The sequence below is a fragment of the Bombus vancouverensis genome, chromosome 14 (genome assembly GCF_051014615.1).
Source record: "Bombus vancouverensis nearcticus chromosome 14, iyBomVanc1_principal, whole genome shotgun sequence".
In the NCBI taxonomy this organism is placed as follows: domain Eukaryota; kingdom Metazoa; phylum Arthropoda; class Insecta; order Hymenoptera; family Apidae; genus Bombus; species Bombus vancouverensis.
Window position 1 is genome coordinate 5,195,377 of NC_134924.1, and position 14,992 is coordinate 5,210,368.

The 14,992-nt window shown below is 37.4% G+C and overlaps 1 protein-coding gene across 2 annotated transcripts in view; it reads left to right on the forward strand.

The window, feature by feature from the left end:
- LOC117159334 (thyroglobulin) overlaps window positions 1-14,992 on the forward strand; it is a 34,465-nt gene that overhangs the window by 14,676 nt on the left and 4,797 nt on the right. Inside the window, exons 1-4 of one of the 2 annotated variants that reach the window (XM_033339073.2) lie at window positions 2,402-2,517; window positions 7,020-7,159; window positions 13,076-13,506; window positions 14,162-14,708. In XM_033339073.2, coding sequence (XP_033194964.2) covers window positions 7,060-7,159; window positions 13,076-13,506; window positions 14,162-14,708 — 1,078 coding nt within the window. In that variant the 5' untranslated portion in view covers window positions 2,402-2,517; window positions 7,020-7,059. Of the gene's footprint in view, window positions 1-2,401; window positions 2,518-7,019; window positions 7,160-13,075; window positions 13,507-14,161; window positions 14,709-14,992 lie in introns of those variants that run through there. The other variant, XM_033339072.2, reaches the window with a different exon arrangement.

Below are 14,992 nucleotides of genomic sequence, written 5' to 3' on the forward strand. Positions count from 1 at the left end.
CGATATTCGCTTTAAAGTGGAAAGTTCTGCTATTCGTTTAGTTAATCAGCAAACAGTTGATCATTGTAAAATTATAAAATAATTTCCGAGGAACATAAACGACACAGTTAGCTACAAAAATTAGATAGTTTGTAAATTTTATATATAAAATATTGAGTCGCTTAGACAATTTCTTCATTTTATTATCAGAACACATGGTTCGTATTCAACATTCAAAAGTCGAGCAATTTGTACGTAAATTCCAGTTTTATGCGATTTCAATTATCAATTCACCTATTTATCTATAAAAAATAATTCCAATAACAAACTTTAAATAACAAATATTTATTATCGTAGAAAAAGAAAAGAACAGATTAAGAACCGAATTCAGGATACTCATATACTAGTCTAACCAATAGTAAAAACTTTCCCCATTATTCTTTTCGACGAAGTATACTCTAAAACGAGAAGGGAAGGAAAGTTATAGCATCATAAAGCTAAATTCGAAAAATTTATCAAAATCCCTTACATTTTTCACTGCGTTAGCCTACGGACAATCGAAAGTAAAATTTCTTTCCATTGTGACTTTGTAATCGCAGAGATTGCTATAACGTAGCAATTTTGCCACAGGCAATATCCCAAGGCAACGTTCCTTGTTTAAACGTTTCACCACGATGAAATTGTTGCGGAGATATGCGAAGAGCGCGGGCCACGCTTTTTGGGTATCAATTACTAGCAGGCCGCGTAGAAATTAGAATTTTCGGCATAATAGCTGCGTAACGACCGTTCCGGAGTAATCTTAACGTGATCATCGATGTAATTACCAGAACGATGGCGGATGAAGGGAGTCGCGAATACGCTCTCTTTCTCGATGCATTATTCATACGGACGGGATATACCCTAAATTCAAAGGCTTCCCAGAGGATGTAACCGTTGGTAATTTCGCCATCGACGCAAACCCGGTGTCGTACGAAGCTTGAAATGGCAGATATAAGAATCGTCCTCTCTTCTACATTTCGTGATGCTACGTAGATCTCTTGCATTTGAAGATTACACGAGAAAAATATATAACACTATTTTTGCTTATTGTTGAATCTATGATTTTGAAGATACAATTTTAATACTTAAGAATCCTTAAGCACTATGAGTGATATTTCTATCCAGTATATGAATGCAAGTGATTGTTTTATTATTATTTGACATTGGGTAAAAAATAGAGGAATTGTTGTTTGCGATGGTTAGAAATAACATCACGATGATGATAATCCTTAACTGCTGTAGACGTTGACACATACGTAATTGCTATAGGCGGTCTCACAGACCGCTAATGTTTATTGCATCGTTACGCACATACAGATATAAGTGTTCTTCCTTCATACATTAACAAGGGAGAGATGCAAGTCTGATTAAACAATAGCAAATGTATTGAAAACATCTTTTTTTAAATAATTATTTATCATTACAAGTTATACAGAAAGGTAGAATGAAAGTTTCACACTCGTTCTATAGTAGCTAAAGGTTGAAACAAAATTTGCATAGGAAGAAATTCCAACCACGATAGTCTTCAGGCGTTAATAGGACACGGTTAACAAGAGAAATATGTAATTAATTAGGTTTAAAGATACGAAGGTCGGCTGATAATTAATGCACACTCGCCTATATCTCAGAATACATAATCTAAAAAAAAAAGAAAATAAAATTACAATTAACTAGATACAAAACACCGTATTTATTTTTTAATATAATCGCCGCTATCTTCGATGCATTTTTGTCAACGGGTGACGAGCTTCTTCAATCTGCCAATGCAGAATTCTGTCGACCTACTTTTGGCGAACGACTTCACACTTGCCTTGACTTTATCGTCTGACATGAAATGAATACTTTCCAAGGTCCCTTTCTATTCGGGAAAGAAATGGTAAAAAATATCGGAAGGAGTCAGATCTGAACTACAACATTTGACCTGACCACTTTAACTTGTCAATGGAAACGGTTCCGCATAAATGCGCTAAAGCAAATCGCCTTGGGTCGGCTTAGCTGGCCAGTAGATTTCCGGCTCAAGGCGGGCGTGGAACAATTTGAAATTCTAAATTTGCAAAAGCGTCAAGCGTTGTGCGTGCGGTATGCGGCCGAATGTTGTCACGCTGCGATGATATCCAGTTCGAGTTCCAAATCCGGCATATAGACGTCTTCGTAAACGCTTCATGGTCTTTAATATCGTGGCATATACGTGCTACTAAACGGCGAAGAATTTCCGCAAGCGCAGTGTTTACCGCCATCAGAAACTCGATTACTGCACTTCGCTTGAATCTCGTTGACATCGCATTGATATTCAACCTCACTCTAAACGTTACTGTTGGTGATTGCGTCAAACAAACTTATTGAAACTCGGTATGTTTATAAAGAAGGGCTGTAGCTATAAAATGAGCGATCACGCAGAGCCTTAACTCTTTTCGTTCTTGCGATACAGACGAGTGTGCATTACTTATCAGCCGATCATCGTATAAACTATAAGGTGTTTTGATCATGGAAGATTATAAGGTACCGTATATGTATAGTATGAGAGGATGAAAAGTATAATAACGTGATAATAAATATCTCTGAAAGGTTCACAATAATGACAAAAAAAATTAATTTATTAAAAGCAATTAAAATCACCCTCTTATTAAGATGAATTTCTCGGAAAGCGTTTTGAGCTAAAAAAATTGGCCGCCTGTAAAAAATGGCCACTGTATCTCATTATTGAATTATGAATATTTATGCATATGCAGGAGGTTGAAATTTAAATAACACAGTTATAAAAATATAAATGCAAAAATATACGAACTATCCAAAATATTCATTAATTTAATCAATTCATAATATATCGCAGTATTTTTTTTTTTTTTTATCCTTTTTCAGTGCTCGTAAAAAGCATAAATTTGCATAAACGCTTATAATCTACCTGTTATATGGTTTCTGGTTTGTGGTTCTTATTTGCATTTCCTAAATGAAACAATCGATGTGCATTTAATATCGTGAAGAACATGAAGACGAAGGAAAAGGGAGACGAACACTTCTAAGGGAAGCTTGGAAGTTCTCCCATAGACTTAAATTGAATTTTCATGAAAAATACGAAGTTCCGTATCGTTATTAAAAGTGAGTGGCTCGTTTAAATTTGAGATTAAAGCAAAACACACTGAAGGAAGGATGGGGGATTAATGTAAGAGACTGCCCCAAGATTTGAGAATATTTAACAAAACGTGCGCAAACAAAGTGAAAGACACGTTGAAAGTGGAAAAAAAGTTGGAAGAACAAGCTACTAGAGGCTGCTTTGATTTACATATTTCTTAATATCTAATATAATTCTTATCGACGATTATCTGACACTGCAAAGGAAATATATAGCATGGCTAATAACTTTCATCATTTTGAGTATCTGCATTATTTTTAGAGATATGGGAAAATTAGGTTTACAAAAGTGGCAAACGAAAGAGACCATAATATTAGTTGAAGTCAGTGAATCAGTTGAAATTATAAATTCAGTTTCGTAAATTTTAGAAAACTCTGGTCCGTTTAAAAAAATGAAAAACTCGAAATTATACGTTATTTTGCATCAGATACGACAAAGAAATAACTCTTTTCTAAACTAAACTTCTTCATTCCAAATTTCTTGCCATTTTATTACATCATCAAAGGTTTAAAAGATCCATGAAACTGTTTAAAATTTTCCACCAGGCACCCTGAGGTTTCGCTCTAACAATTTTACGAGGGAAAATATCGAAGATACCGCGAGGGGCGAGGGAATGAGAAACAGGAAGGGGAAAGCAAATCTCCCTTTCTTTTTTCTTTTACCTTTAATCATCTTTTTAGCCCTGTTGGAACGGTGGCCACAATGAAAATATCCGTGTACCAGAGCGGAATGGGTGGGAGGGTGGTGGCGGGCGAAGAAACGTCGCCGACGTCGAAGTTGTAACGAGGAACAAAGGAAGGTGAAAAGAAACGAAAACGTCGCCGACAATTCGTAGATCTCGAAGCTGACTCTGGGGCTCATGAATAACGGAGAGGAACGCATTAGAATATTCTCCGCGGCATAACGAATAAGGAGACATAACTTCCATTGTTATTCTCCCTTTTAAAGAAGGGAATCCCTAAGTTGCACGAGCGCGTCGTCCTCGTCGCTTTGGCCACGCCGCAGATGCAGTTTTCCAAGAGTGCCACTTGCAACCGGTTATAGAATTAAAGATTATTTTCCATCTGCCTATTAACAGCGAGACAAAGATAAAGCGACATCGGGTCGATGTTCTTGAACTGCAAAATTAATTGCAATCCGCGACCGCTGCGCAACGATCGTTCTATTGTTGAATACTGCAGCTATTATCCCATCTTCTTTCTGTTTAGAAAATGTACCGTTACGTTTTATATGATGAAAGAAGAAATTTCTTATATTTTCGTACTCTTCCTTTTAATATTAGTGGAAAATTAGTTTTTGATATACAAGAAAGTATACAAGAGAATTAGTTTGGTACTGATAAGTTATTTGTTCTTTTTTTCTTTGAGAGGAAAAAGGATTTCTTAGTTTCATATTTCTTTTAGTTCCTTTAGTGTCGTTTTATTAAGACATACTTAATGTGGATTTTTTAAGGACAGGCTTAATAATACCATTATGGAAACGACAGGTCAAACTTTTTTAATCAAGGAAGATGGTAGGAATGAAGACAGACACAATTCATTTAACGTTATAAACGTTCCCAATAATGGCGATAATTTCCCTGATAACAAGAGAAATTACGCTTCTTTTAGTTAATTTATATTATGGAATTCTGCAGTTTAGAGAGACAGACATACCAATAAGGTATTGAACAACTAATATTATCTGCACGACATCTGCTCTGTTTTCAAGAGTTTACTAGCACTTAAATGCATTACGATTCATTAATAGATCTCCTAGAAAATGTTTTATAATATTTTAAGCCTCTAAAAGTACCATCGCACTTATTAGCAATATGATAATCTCAAGCTCATTCATTCAAGACATTAAAGAAACATCTTACAGTGATCATGAAGGGAGAAGTGTAACAATACGCTGTAATAGCACTGTAATGTGACACTGCAATATAATAATACAAATATAATACCACTATATATTGGTATTCAAGGAAACGAACAAGCAGATAAGGCAGCAAAACTAACAGCTAACACAAGAGAACATAAAAAGTTATCAACTACGTCACATACAATGATACAAGAAACTATTTAAATACTTTCATAAAATAGCATTCCATAGGAACATTAGCTATAAGATGCATGGAAATATATGGAGCAAGCTGATGGAGATACGGGATGGCAAATATTTCCAAACATGATTAATCCAACAATTCAATTGTCAATTAGCAGAATTAGGATCAGCCACCCAGCACTGACTCGTTCGTGTCTACTCAACAAGCATAAACCTCAATGCAAATCTGCAAACAATGCAAACTGATATTGTCTATTAAACATATCATAGTAGAGTGCAGAAACTATGATCATAAGAAAAAAGCCACTAAACTGTCTAATGATACAACGAAATTGTTGAACTTCAGCTGAAAAATGGTGAGATCTACAAAATTCTATCTGAAATTATAGACTGTTAACTGTGCTGCGTTGCTAATTATCTCTGCTATAAGCAACGTTAAACATATATATATACACACAAGATTTTCGGATTTCCTTCCATAATCACAATGTGAGAAAACGGAATTTAATAAGATTAGTGTGCTAAAATAAAATCGTCCTTAACACTTGACTCTTTCCTATACGAGTCAAGATACACCTAAATTTCGAACACATCGGCCGATACGAACTTTTTCGTCCCTTTAATTTCGACGAGGAGAGGTATCAAAGAAAAATGAAAAACTGCCCGGTTGTTGCTTTCAATTGGCAGAGCGACTTCCCTCCGGCTTCTAAGAAGAAACTTTTTCCATTACGGATCTATAATCCCGAGCTTTATTGGCCCCGGAAACGGCGAAACGTAACTTTAAGGTACTTTAATAGTAACGGTTCCACGCGGAAAGAGGAAACAGAAAATGTGTTACTCCTTGGATCTTGATTCCGTCACGCGCTCCAACTTTCTCTCCTCGAAATATTTGAAGGTCCGATTAATTATTTTCTCCATCAGCTCTCTGCTTACGATCAGGCAGCTTTCTGACCCCGATAGGAAAATAAATTCGTGTCTAGCCCGTACTTACCTTTCAATTTAACCTCGTTTATTATCATTAATATTATCGAACTATGTAGTCTTTCCCATTTTACCTGGATAAAAGGAGCACAAGGCTCCTCCATTAAAAACTGCTTCAATAACCAATTAAATAAGAAGCTTCAAAAAATCAATATGCATTACTCTGATTATAGGCCATCAGCGGCGGACTTGATGAAATATACATATATAAAACCTGTCATATCGTAGCTCATCAATCGGTTGTATAAATAAACAAAAATGTATGGTTTTCTGAATTGTAGTGTAAATTTTATATCCCTGTGTTCGTCTGTTTTTAATTTATCAACAATTTTTCATGCATTTGCACGAAGCTGGTTATATTTTAGTTTACTAAATGGTAATATAAGTGGCAAAATTTTAAATCAATTAAAATTTTAAATACCTAAACACTCTCTCAGTTCGATAATAATTCTTGAATCCTCGTTAACCACATACAATAATAAAAGCAGTCGGATATTTCACGTTTCGTTCTATTGAAACTCACTGAAACATTGACATGAATAACAAACAGATGCACCATGCTGAAATTACATATGAATTTCAAATTTCAAATTGAATTTAGATGCATGATATTTTTTTTATCGAGTAGCAATTTTTCAAGCGTAATCAGACCGATAGATACGATTATCCGGGAATAAAATATTCAGGCGCTGGAGATTTGCTAAACGTACGTGCGTACATACATGTATGTATTATGTATGTACAGTCTTTTTATACATCGAGCGATCGCGTAAAATTATCGGACAAACGCATATCACCGGTTTAAAATCGTTTCATTATATTTTTCCTCTCTGGACAATTTCAGATATAGCGAGCCGATTAAAAAATCACTTGATGCGCTGAGGATGCGCCGTGATTTCTGCAACGGTGGGCTTGCCTGCGCCGTTGTGTGGGTGTCATCGACCTGCTGGCTGCTACTATCTTTGTCATCGTCGGTCACAGCAGGTACGTCTATCTTTTTTCTACGTCGTTTATTTTATTTTTGTCCCCCTCCCCCAACCCTTTTTCTCCTTTTTTTTCTTCTATTTTATTTCCAGCGATTTCCCCGCCCTAGCCCCGCGGTTCGTTCGCCTGTAATGATTGGTCCCGAATTATTGAAAGAGCGGCCATTAGCAAACAATAGAGGCCTGTGTAGCTGTGTTCACGTTCGACCAACGAGGCGGTGACGACGTGCACGGGGTGACGCTGTGAAAGAGATAGAAAAAGAATTAAAAAAAGGAAGGCAAACTCTTGAAACGGGCGTGCATCTACATATAATGCTACGCCACAGACGTGATCGGATTTCGAGAGACGTCCTCTCACCGACAGATTCGTCCTTGGTATTGCGAAAAACCACCGGAAAAAGCCAAGCCCATCCTTAGGAGAGGCTTAATCCTCTTTATCCTCCTTCAAACACCTCGTCAACTGGAGATATTTCCGTGTTTTTGTACACAGGCTCGCGAAACTATTCGAACCCTTGTACACAAACATGATACAATTGTCACGATTAAATTGAAGTATAGAAGTTGTCGGATATTTCTTGCAAGCATATCGTAAAAATCGTGAAATTATTTTAAACAGTCAATTATCCACTATTTCAACAGACCTCGATATTCAATGGGGCTAGCTTTAGCGTTAATTACATGTTTGATGCTTTGTGACTTATAATCGCGACAATCGCGTCTCGTCACAGCGCTAATGAAATTTCAAAATATTTTGCATAACGCAAATGATACTATCGTAAGCCAGTGTATTTTATTTATTCATGATAGAGGGCACAAACAATAATATTGTAAGATTGATAAAGGTAGAAATACTCGTAATGTATGACGATTCATGGACGTATTCATTTCAAAATTGTCGAGGATATTTTAGTATTCACGTTACCAACGCTCTCTCTAAAGTAACGTTGCATCTAAAATCCTGCTTCATATTTCATCGAACAACGTCCTGACTCGGATAAAAGATTCAACCGTCGCGCGCGTCGTGTCGTAAGATACTTCTTGTATTTTTTAAAGACGAACGGAATGTTTGTCCAACAAAATATTAATCAATGCTACACGATCCAAATAGTATATTCGATAACATAAATTGTAACTAAAAAACGTTAGGTTACCAGAAGTTTGATTCTTAATACTTTAAGAGTGCTTTAAATCACTTTAAAACTGACTTGTCGGATGCTACTAGCTATAAAAATCGACGACGTTAAGGTACCTATATTAATACTATATAGATCTCGACGAAACACGAGAGAGATCCCCTAATCGATGAGTTAATTATTTGTCGACGATTATACATCGGTAAGCCACGGTACGTCCTCCAGGCAAATGAACGATGTCACTTAACGAGACGTTAATTAGCAGGTGAAATTGCTAGTGGACAGTGGACGTTGAACGGTGGTGAAGACTTCGATCGATTCGCAATGTGTTACAACAGGATATCGGTTTCTCGTCTCGATAAATATCAGGCCGGTGAAACGATTTGCATACTACAACAAATAACAGATTGAATCTCTCGCACCGTTAAAGTGCATTCTACTCTGCATTCCTCCACCTCGTCGCTTGTGTCCGCCTTTGCGTCTTTCCTTTCTTATGAACACGCTTCCTCTTCGCTGATCAGAATGCGTTTCTTCATTTCCTCTGCCTCTTTGACATTCTTGCCGATCCCTTCCTTGTTTCTTCATCGTTTACGCGTCCACAGAGATTCCTGAGATATTTTTGTTCCCCATTGAATTCTATACTATATATATAGCCGTAATAGCATGTAAAAACGAGCACGACGTGATTCCTTGTAAGAAAATAAGGAAAAAATATGGAACAACATTTTTACATTCTCGGCTTAGTTTTCGAAAAAAATCGAATTTGAGAATTTATCAAGTATAATTAAACACGGCTAAATCCGGATTGAACAGTAGTAGATAATCGATAAGAGGTCATTCTATTTGTGAAAATAAGTCGAAAATATGAAATAACAATTTTTTCTTCGAAGGCTTTATTTTCAAGAAAATAAAGTTTCAACGTATTTCATTAAGAATCGGCCCAGCACACGCGTATAATTAATTTTCAAATTTCTTTCTTTCGGACACACGTAGTGTTACGACCGTTCGCGGAGAGACGCGGTCGCTAGAAAAACGCGTCAGCGAGAGGCGTAAATTCTCGCTACGATTATGTTAATCGACGCCGCGAAATAGTCGTTCCCCTGTTTCGGTTAAGATAACAGAGGTGGTTGAATAAATGTAACACTGTATTAACAGGTTAACATAAAATAATATATTTTATAATAATATGATGAATATGTTACAGAAAGTTGACTCGACTTTACGATATCTCTAGATAAATTCGTTTGTTCGTCAGATTTGTCGATGTGTCACGTTTGACTCGTCAGAAGGAACTGATCCCTTTCGATTATTCCTTTGTCTCATTTGGAAGACGACCCCCACTATGCTCGGGTCACGCCACCGCTCGCGCCTATGATCACGTATGCCTCTTCTTGCGTGAAAAACGTAACGGTCAAAAATCGACGTTTCTAGAGCTCGCTGCTTGGCGACAACTATAGTCTCGTCGATACATTGTATATGATCCGGCGGGCAGATAAGACGACCTGCCTGCGACACTGTAGGACCGTGAACGACGGTTAGAAGATACAGCCTGTGGTAAGCCTCGTGGCGTAACACGTAGGATGACCTCCTGTCGATATTTACTTCTATCCAGTCCGGAATTAATCATGCTCAAGTGTATTCGATAAATTTATAAACCCGATTTTCTCGGAAATTAAGCCGAGAGCGACCTAATTTTATTTTGTGCTTTTTTATTATTTTTCCATAAGGAATCACGTCGTATCAGCATTTATATGTTATTCGGCTGAGTCGTATGTATAGTATAATACAAAGGTTGGATGAGTGAATTCATTGAGAATGAAATGAAGTAGGGTTTATTTGTGAATTTTGCATGAATGGATAATTAATTCTTGCGATAAAGAGAATTTCATTCGGGAAAATAGAACTATGTGGGTAGGAAATGGTAATTTAAAAATTTGATGATGTGCGATGTGCTACTCTGTGGTGAAAGAAGTCAATGACACATGCACTACCGTTCATGGTTATACGAACGACTTCAGAAGTCGATGTACACTGCTTGTGCATTAAATAATTTACGTATATTTTAAATTTAATCTAATCTAATTTCGAAATCTAATTTCTTAATTTAAGATATGTGCTTTTAAAGTTTGAGCTCGAAAATATGGCCCCTTAAATATCTTGAAGACTATGAAAGGGAGATGAATTTTGTAAGTAGAACAATTTTGTGTTTTTGTACGGCAAAATACGTCTGTCTAAACAAATTAGAAAGAAAAATGGATTTATTAATAAATAAGTATAAATCAATAAATTAAATCGATGTAGTATAGAATAGAGAAATACCGAGTTGAAAATTGATCTGTTACAGTTTTCTAAAATGATCTAAATTGTACAACGCGGAATTCGATCGTCAGAATGTTGTAATAGGGAAACTAGTTCGTTGCGATGAGGATTAACGAAATGATTATAATAGAGCGTAAAAAAAGAGGACGATGGTCAACGAACCGGAAATTCGGGTAATCGGATGTGCCGTAGATTTCACTAGACTTTTATGAAATCTTTAACGGCGTGAAAATGTGGTATGTGGTATATAGAGAGTCAAAGTAAAAAGTCGATTGGCATGCAGCGCATGTATTTTTCTATCCCATATTCTCGACGAGTGTAATCGTGCGTATACTTTCCCTGTATGGCTTCTATAAATCGTTTTACTTAACCAGATTTCTCATCTTTGAACTAAACAATAAAATAGATACTGAGTCATAAAAGTGACTCACGAACGATCGATGACTTCATACTTCGAGGTTTTTTAGAATAGATATTATAATGAAGTTTAATAAAATCACGATCTAGTGCAATTAAAATTAATATTTTAACAAATTACCAGACACCGAATGAGTCTGGTATTGATATTGATACGAGCATGATATCTCTCTAAATCATAATTATTTTATAGTTACAATTGATCGGATTTTCTACCAACTTTAGACATCGATAAAAAAAAGTTCTCTACATATATCTCGTATTACAAAATGCTTTAAAACTCTTTGAAACTCACTTCCAACTGTTGCTGGTTGTTCCAACGTAAACCAGCCTCAACAGCCCCAGGGTAACATTTTCGGAAGCAAACTTTTCAAACTATCTGATCTTTTTCCCACTCTTCGAAAGATTTAACAACCATCGACTTAGCCAATACGGCTCCCAAGACGTTCCCAGCTATCTGCAAAAAGGATCCGTGGAAGCACGTTCGACGTGTATACGCAAGTTCTTGGTCGAGTTAACGAGAAAAAGGGTCGCGTGACCGGAGGCACTTGCTGTTAATCGAGCAGTCGTCTCCGTTGCATTCGAATTCCGTGGCCATTCTACACTCTGTTCCTTTTTGTCTGTCAGTGGTTCGGCCTACGGCTTGCTATGAAGTTTGTAGTCGCCGAATTGGAACCACTCGAAACTTTCAATGTTTTTCACTCATTTGGTATAATTGAGAGTCGTGTGCGAACTTTAATAGCAAAGTTTAATTGTTAACTACTACGGTATTATACGCGTACGCTCGTGAAAATATTTGAACACATACTGTAGAAAACTTTCATACACATGCTATATATTGAATTTTATTAAGTTTAATTTGATTACAGATAATCCCACTGAACATCGAAACTTATTAATATATACGGATATAATGGATAATTGACTGTCTAAAATATATTATTGCAATGTTTTTTAATACGTAATTTAAAGTGATATCTTGATGGATAAAGAGATAGCAAGTGTTGTTTCTAATTACTATATGAGTCATCGTTAATTTGCACACTTTCGTGAAATTCACGTATTGTTGTTACAATACCAAATCAGCTAAGTGTCATATTCTTATACGTACGTATATACTTATGACCACATATACTCATATACTTATGATATTAGTGAGTGTATCTGTACGTAGCCCTAATTCGATAGTCAGGTACGTGCCTGTGAGCGAAGCACAGTCCTGGAAGCTACTGGAAGTCGATGGAAACGTGTTCGTAGCACGTTAGGCGAGTAGTAAGTGTGGCAGTAGGATGTGAGGAACCGTTAGCTCGACTCCGGCTATTTTTATTATTATTATCGTCGCGCTGCACTTCAACGCTGGTGCTTGAGAACGAAAGCGGCGCTGTTCCGCGAGATCCATACGCGAGCTGTCCGTGAGATCGCCTCGATGTTCTGACCTATAAAACTGGCTCCGTTCTTCGCGTGGTACAACGATGATGATAATGATGATGATTCCGTTGCTAAGATCCGCCGAATGTTCGTTCCGTTACGCTCGAATAAATTTGTGTCGAGGTGTGCCGTTTTTTACGCCGTTTCGAAGACATTCCGGGCCGAGGAAATATTTTTCTTTCCTTCATAATCTCTTTCGCGTATTAATCGAAAGAGGCGGCAGAGTTTGAAGGAGAAGGAGAATATTGAGTCCGCCGAAATTGACTCCTCCCAAGAGTCAATTTTTAATGTAAATTTTGACATAGAAAGATTCTTAGATCACTGCTTAAAATGAACTTAAGGAGGCTCTAATAGAATGTAGAAATATGTAATTTCCAAATACCTGAATTATCTACGAATGGACTAACTTTTTCAGGACCCAATTTCTTCAGTCTGTGAGAAAAAATATATACAAAAAATAAAGATATGACGATCAAATCTCTAGCACTTCTACTATCACAGTTAATATAATAATTGAGGCGAAATGATTATACTTTAATCATAAACTACATATACTTTGACATTTATATTAGGAAATATATCATATTTGACACAAAGTACACATATTGCTTGTATTACAGAGCCATCGTTGAAAGCAATAGGTCGATGCCCAGCCTTCGAGGAGCAGAACGTGTGTCCCGCAAGGGCGCCAAATTGCGAGAATGACTTCCAGTGTCAGGCGTCGGGGGAACGTTGCTGCAAGACAGCTTGCGGCACGAAATGCGTCATCGGCGAGCTGACAGGATGTGAACAGCTGGCGCAGGCAGCCGTGAGAAGATCGCGCGCCCTTGGTCCACGTGGACCGTCGCAATTTATACCAAAGTGCAATAACGAGACCGGCGAGTTCGAGAGGATACAATGTGATCCGCGAGAGAAAAACTGCTGGTGCGTGGACGAAATCGGTGCCGAAGTTCCAGGTACTAGGGGATCCTCCAAGGATGTGATCGATTGCGACAATCCCCGCGAGTGTCCCGCACATAGCTGTCGAATGCTTTGTCCACTAGGCTTTGAGGTAAACTTTCAAATATATCTTGAAATATCAGTTAAGAAATACGATAAATAAGATTTTTTTGATCTTCAAATAAAACAAAAGATCTAAAAATCTAGAAATATAATGCTCCCGTGTATCTGATCTTCTTTTAATTGGTTACATTTTCGGTTAAGATGTGTGTGGTATAACGGAGTTCTTTAATTATAGTTCTTTAACAAAAATAAGCACGTATTCTTGTTCTAAAAAACTGGCGTAATTGAACTTCGAGAAATTAAATTTAAGAAATAATTGCTAATTACCAACGATATATAAGTAAAGAACACGAAGCATGTATAATTATCTCTAATAACTGCATTACGGATGTTCATATATTTATGAGTTCAAAGGTGCAGAAATATACAGATGAATACATATAATATACACAAATAACAATTCACTGTAAAAAGAACAAATTCCTCTTTAGGTTCCATTTGTTCCACTTATAAAGTTGCATAAATATCCTTAATTGCATACACATCCTTCACCTACTTTATAACCAACGATATAGAACCAAGAGAAGAAAATACCAAAATAATCCCTTCCTACACAAGTACCCATAAGACCTCTTACGAGAAGCAAAATCTCGACTTTATGCAATACTCCGTAGCAGCTGCTGACTAGTTATTTCCACTCGCAGATCGAGCCGAAAACTGGCTGCGCTAAATGCGAGTGTCGGGATCCTTGCCGCGGGGTCGCCTGTCCGGGGACCAGTCAAACGTGCGAGTTGATTGATGTAACATGCGCCCGTCCACCGTGCCCGCCAATTCCCAGCTGCCGCAAAGCGAAGTCACTGTCGACGATTTGCCCAGCCGGTGAACCGCTGCAAATCACGGACTCGCCGAGACCATTCCTCTGCGGCGACTCGCCAGGGAAACCAACCTGCCCGCCGATGTATAGCTGCCTGGTGGAACCGAAACAGGAATACGGAGTGTGTTGTCCATCCAACATTAATCTAAAGAGACCAGGAACGTGTCCATTGGAGGAGCCAGCTATTTGTGGCAATTCCTGTCAGCATGACTTAGAGTGTCCAGGTCCTCAGAAATGTTGCAAGAGCGAGAAGTGTGGAGGAGGAGTTTGCTCTGTTCCACAGGGGCTCAGTGCTTGCCACAGAGACCGTGTGCTGGCGGAGATGCTGAGTATTTCTGAGAGGCAGGGCCGTGGATATGTTCCTCAGTGCACGGAAGGTGAGGATCTAAGGATGAATAGGAATCTTTGATTAAGTCGAATAGTTAGGTTTGGCTTAGTTATTAAAGAGAGTCTGTTTGGTGAAAGATAACACTCTACGATAGAATCATATTTGTTTGGATCTGCTGGCGGATAAGTAAACAGTTTATGCACATAGACAAACAGTTTGTATATATAATAATAATATACTGATTGCATCAGTGTCAACTATTGCTGGTTCAGATAATAAGTTTACATTCCTAGTTAGATAAATATGTAGCGGCACACGAGTCAGAGGACGATG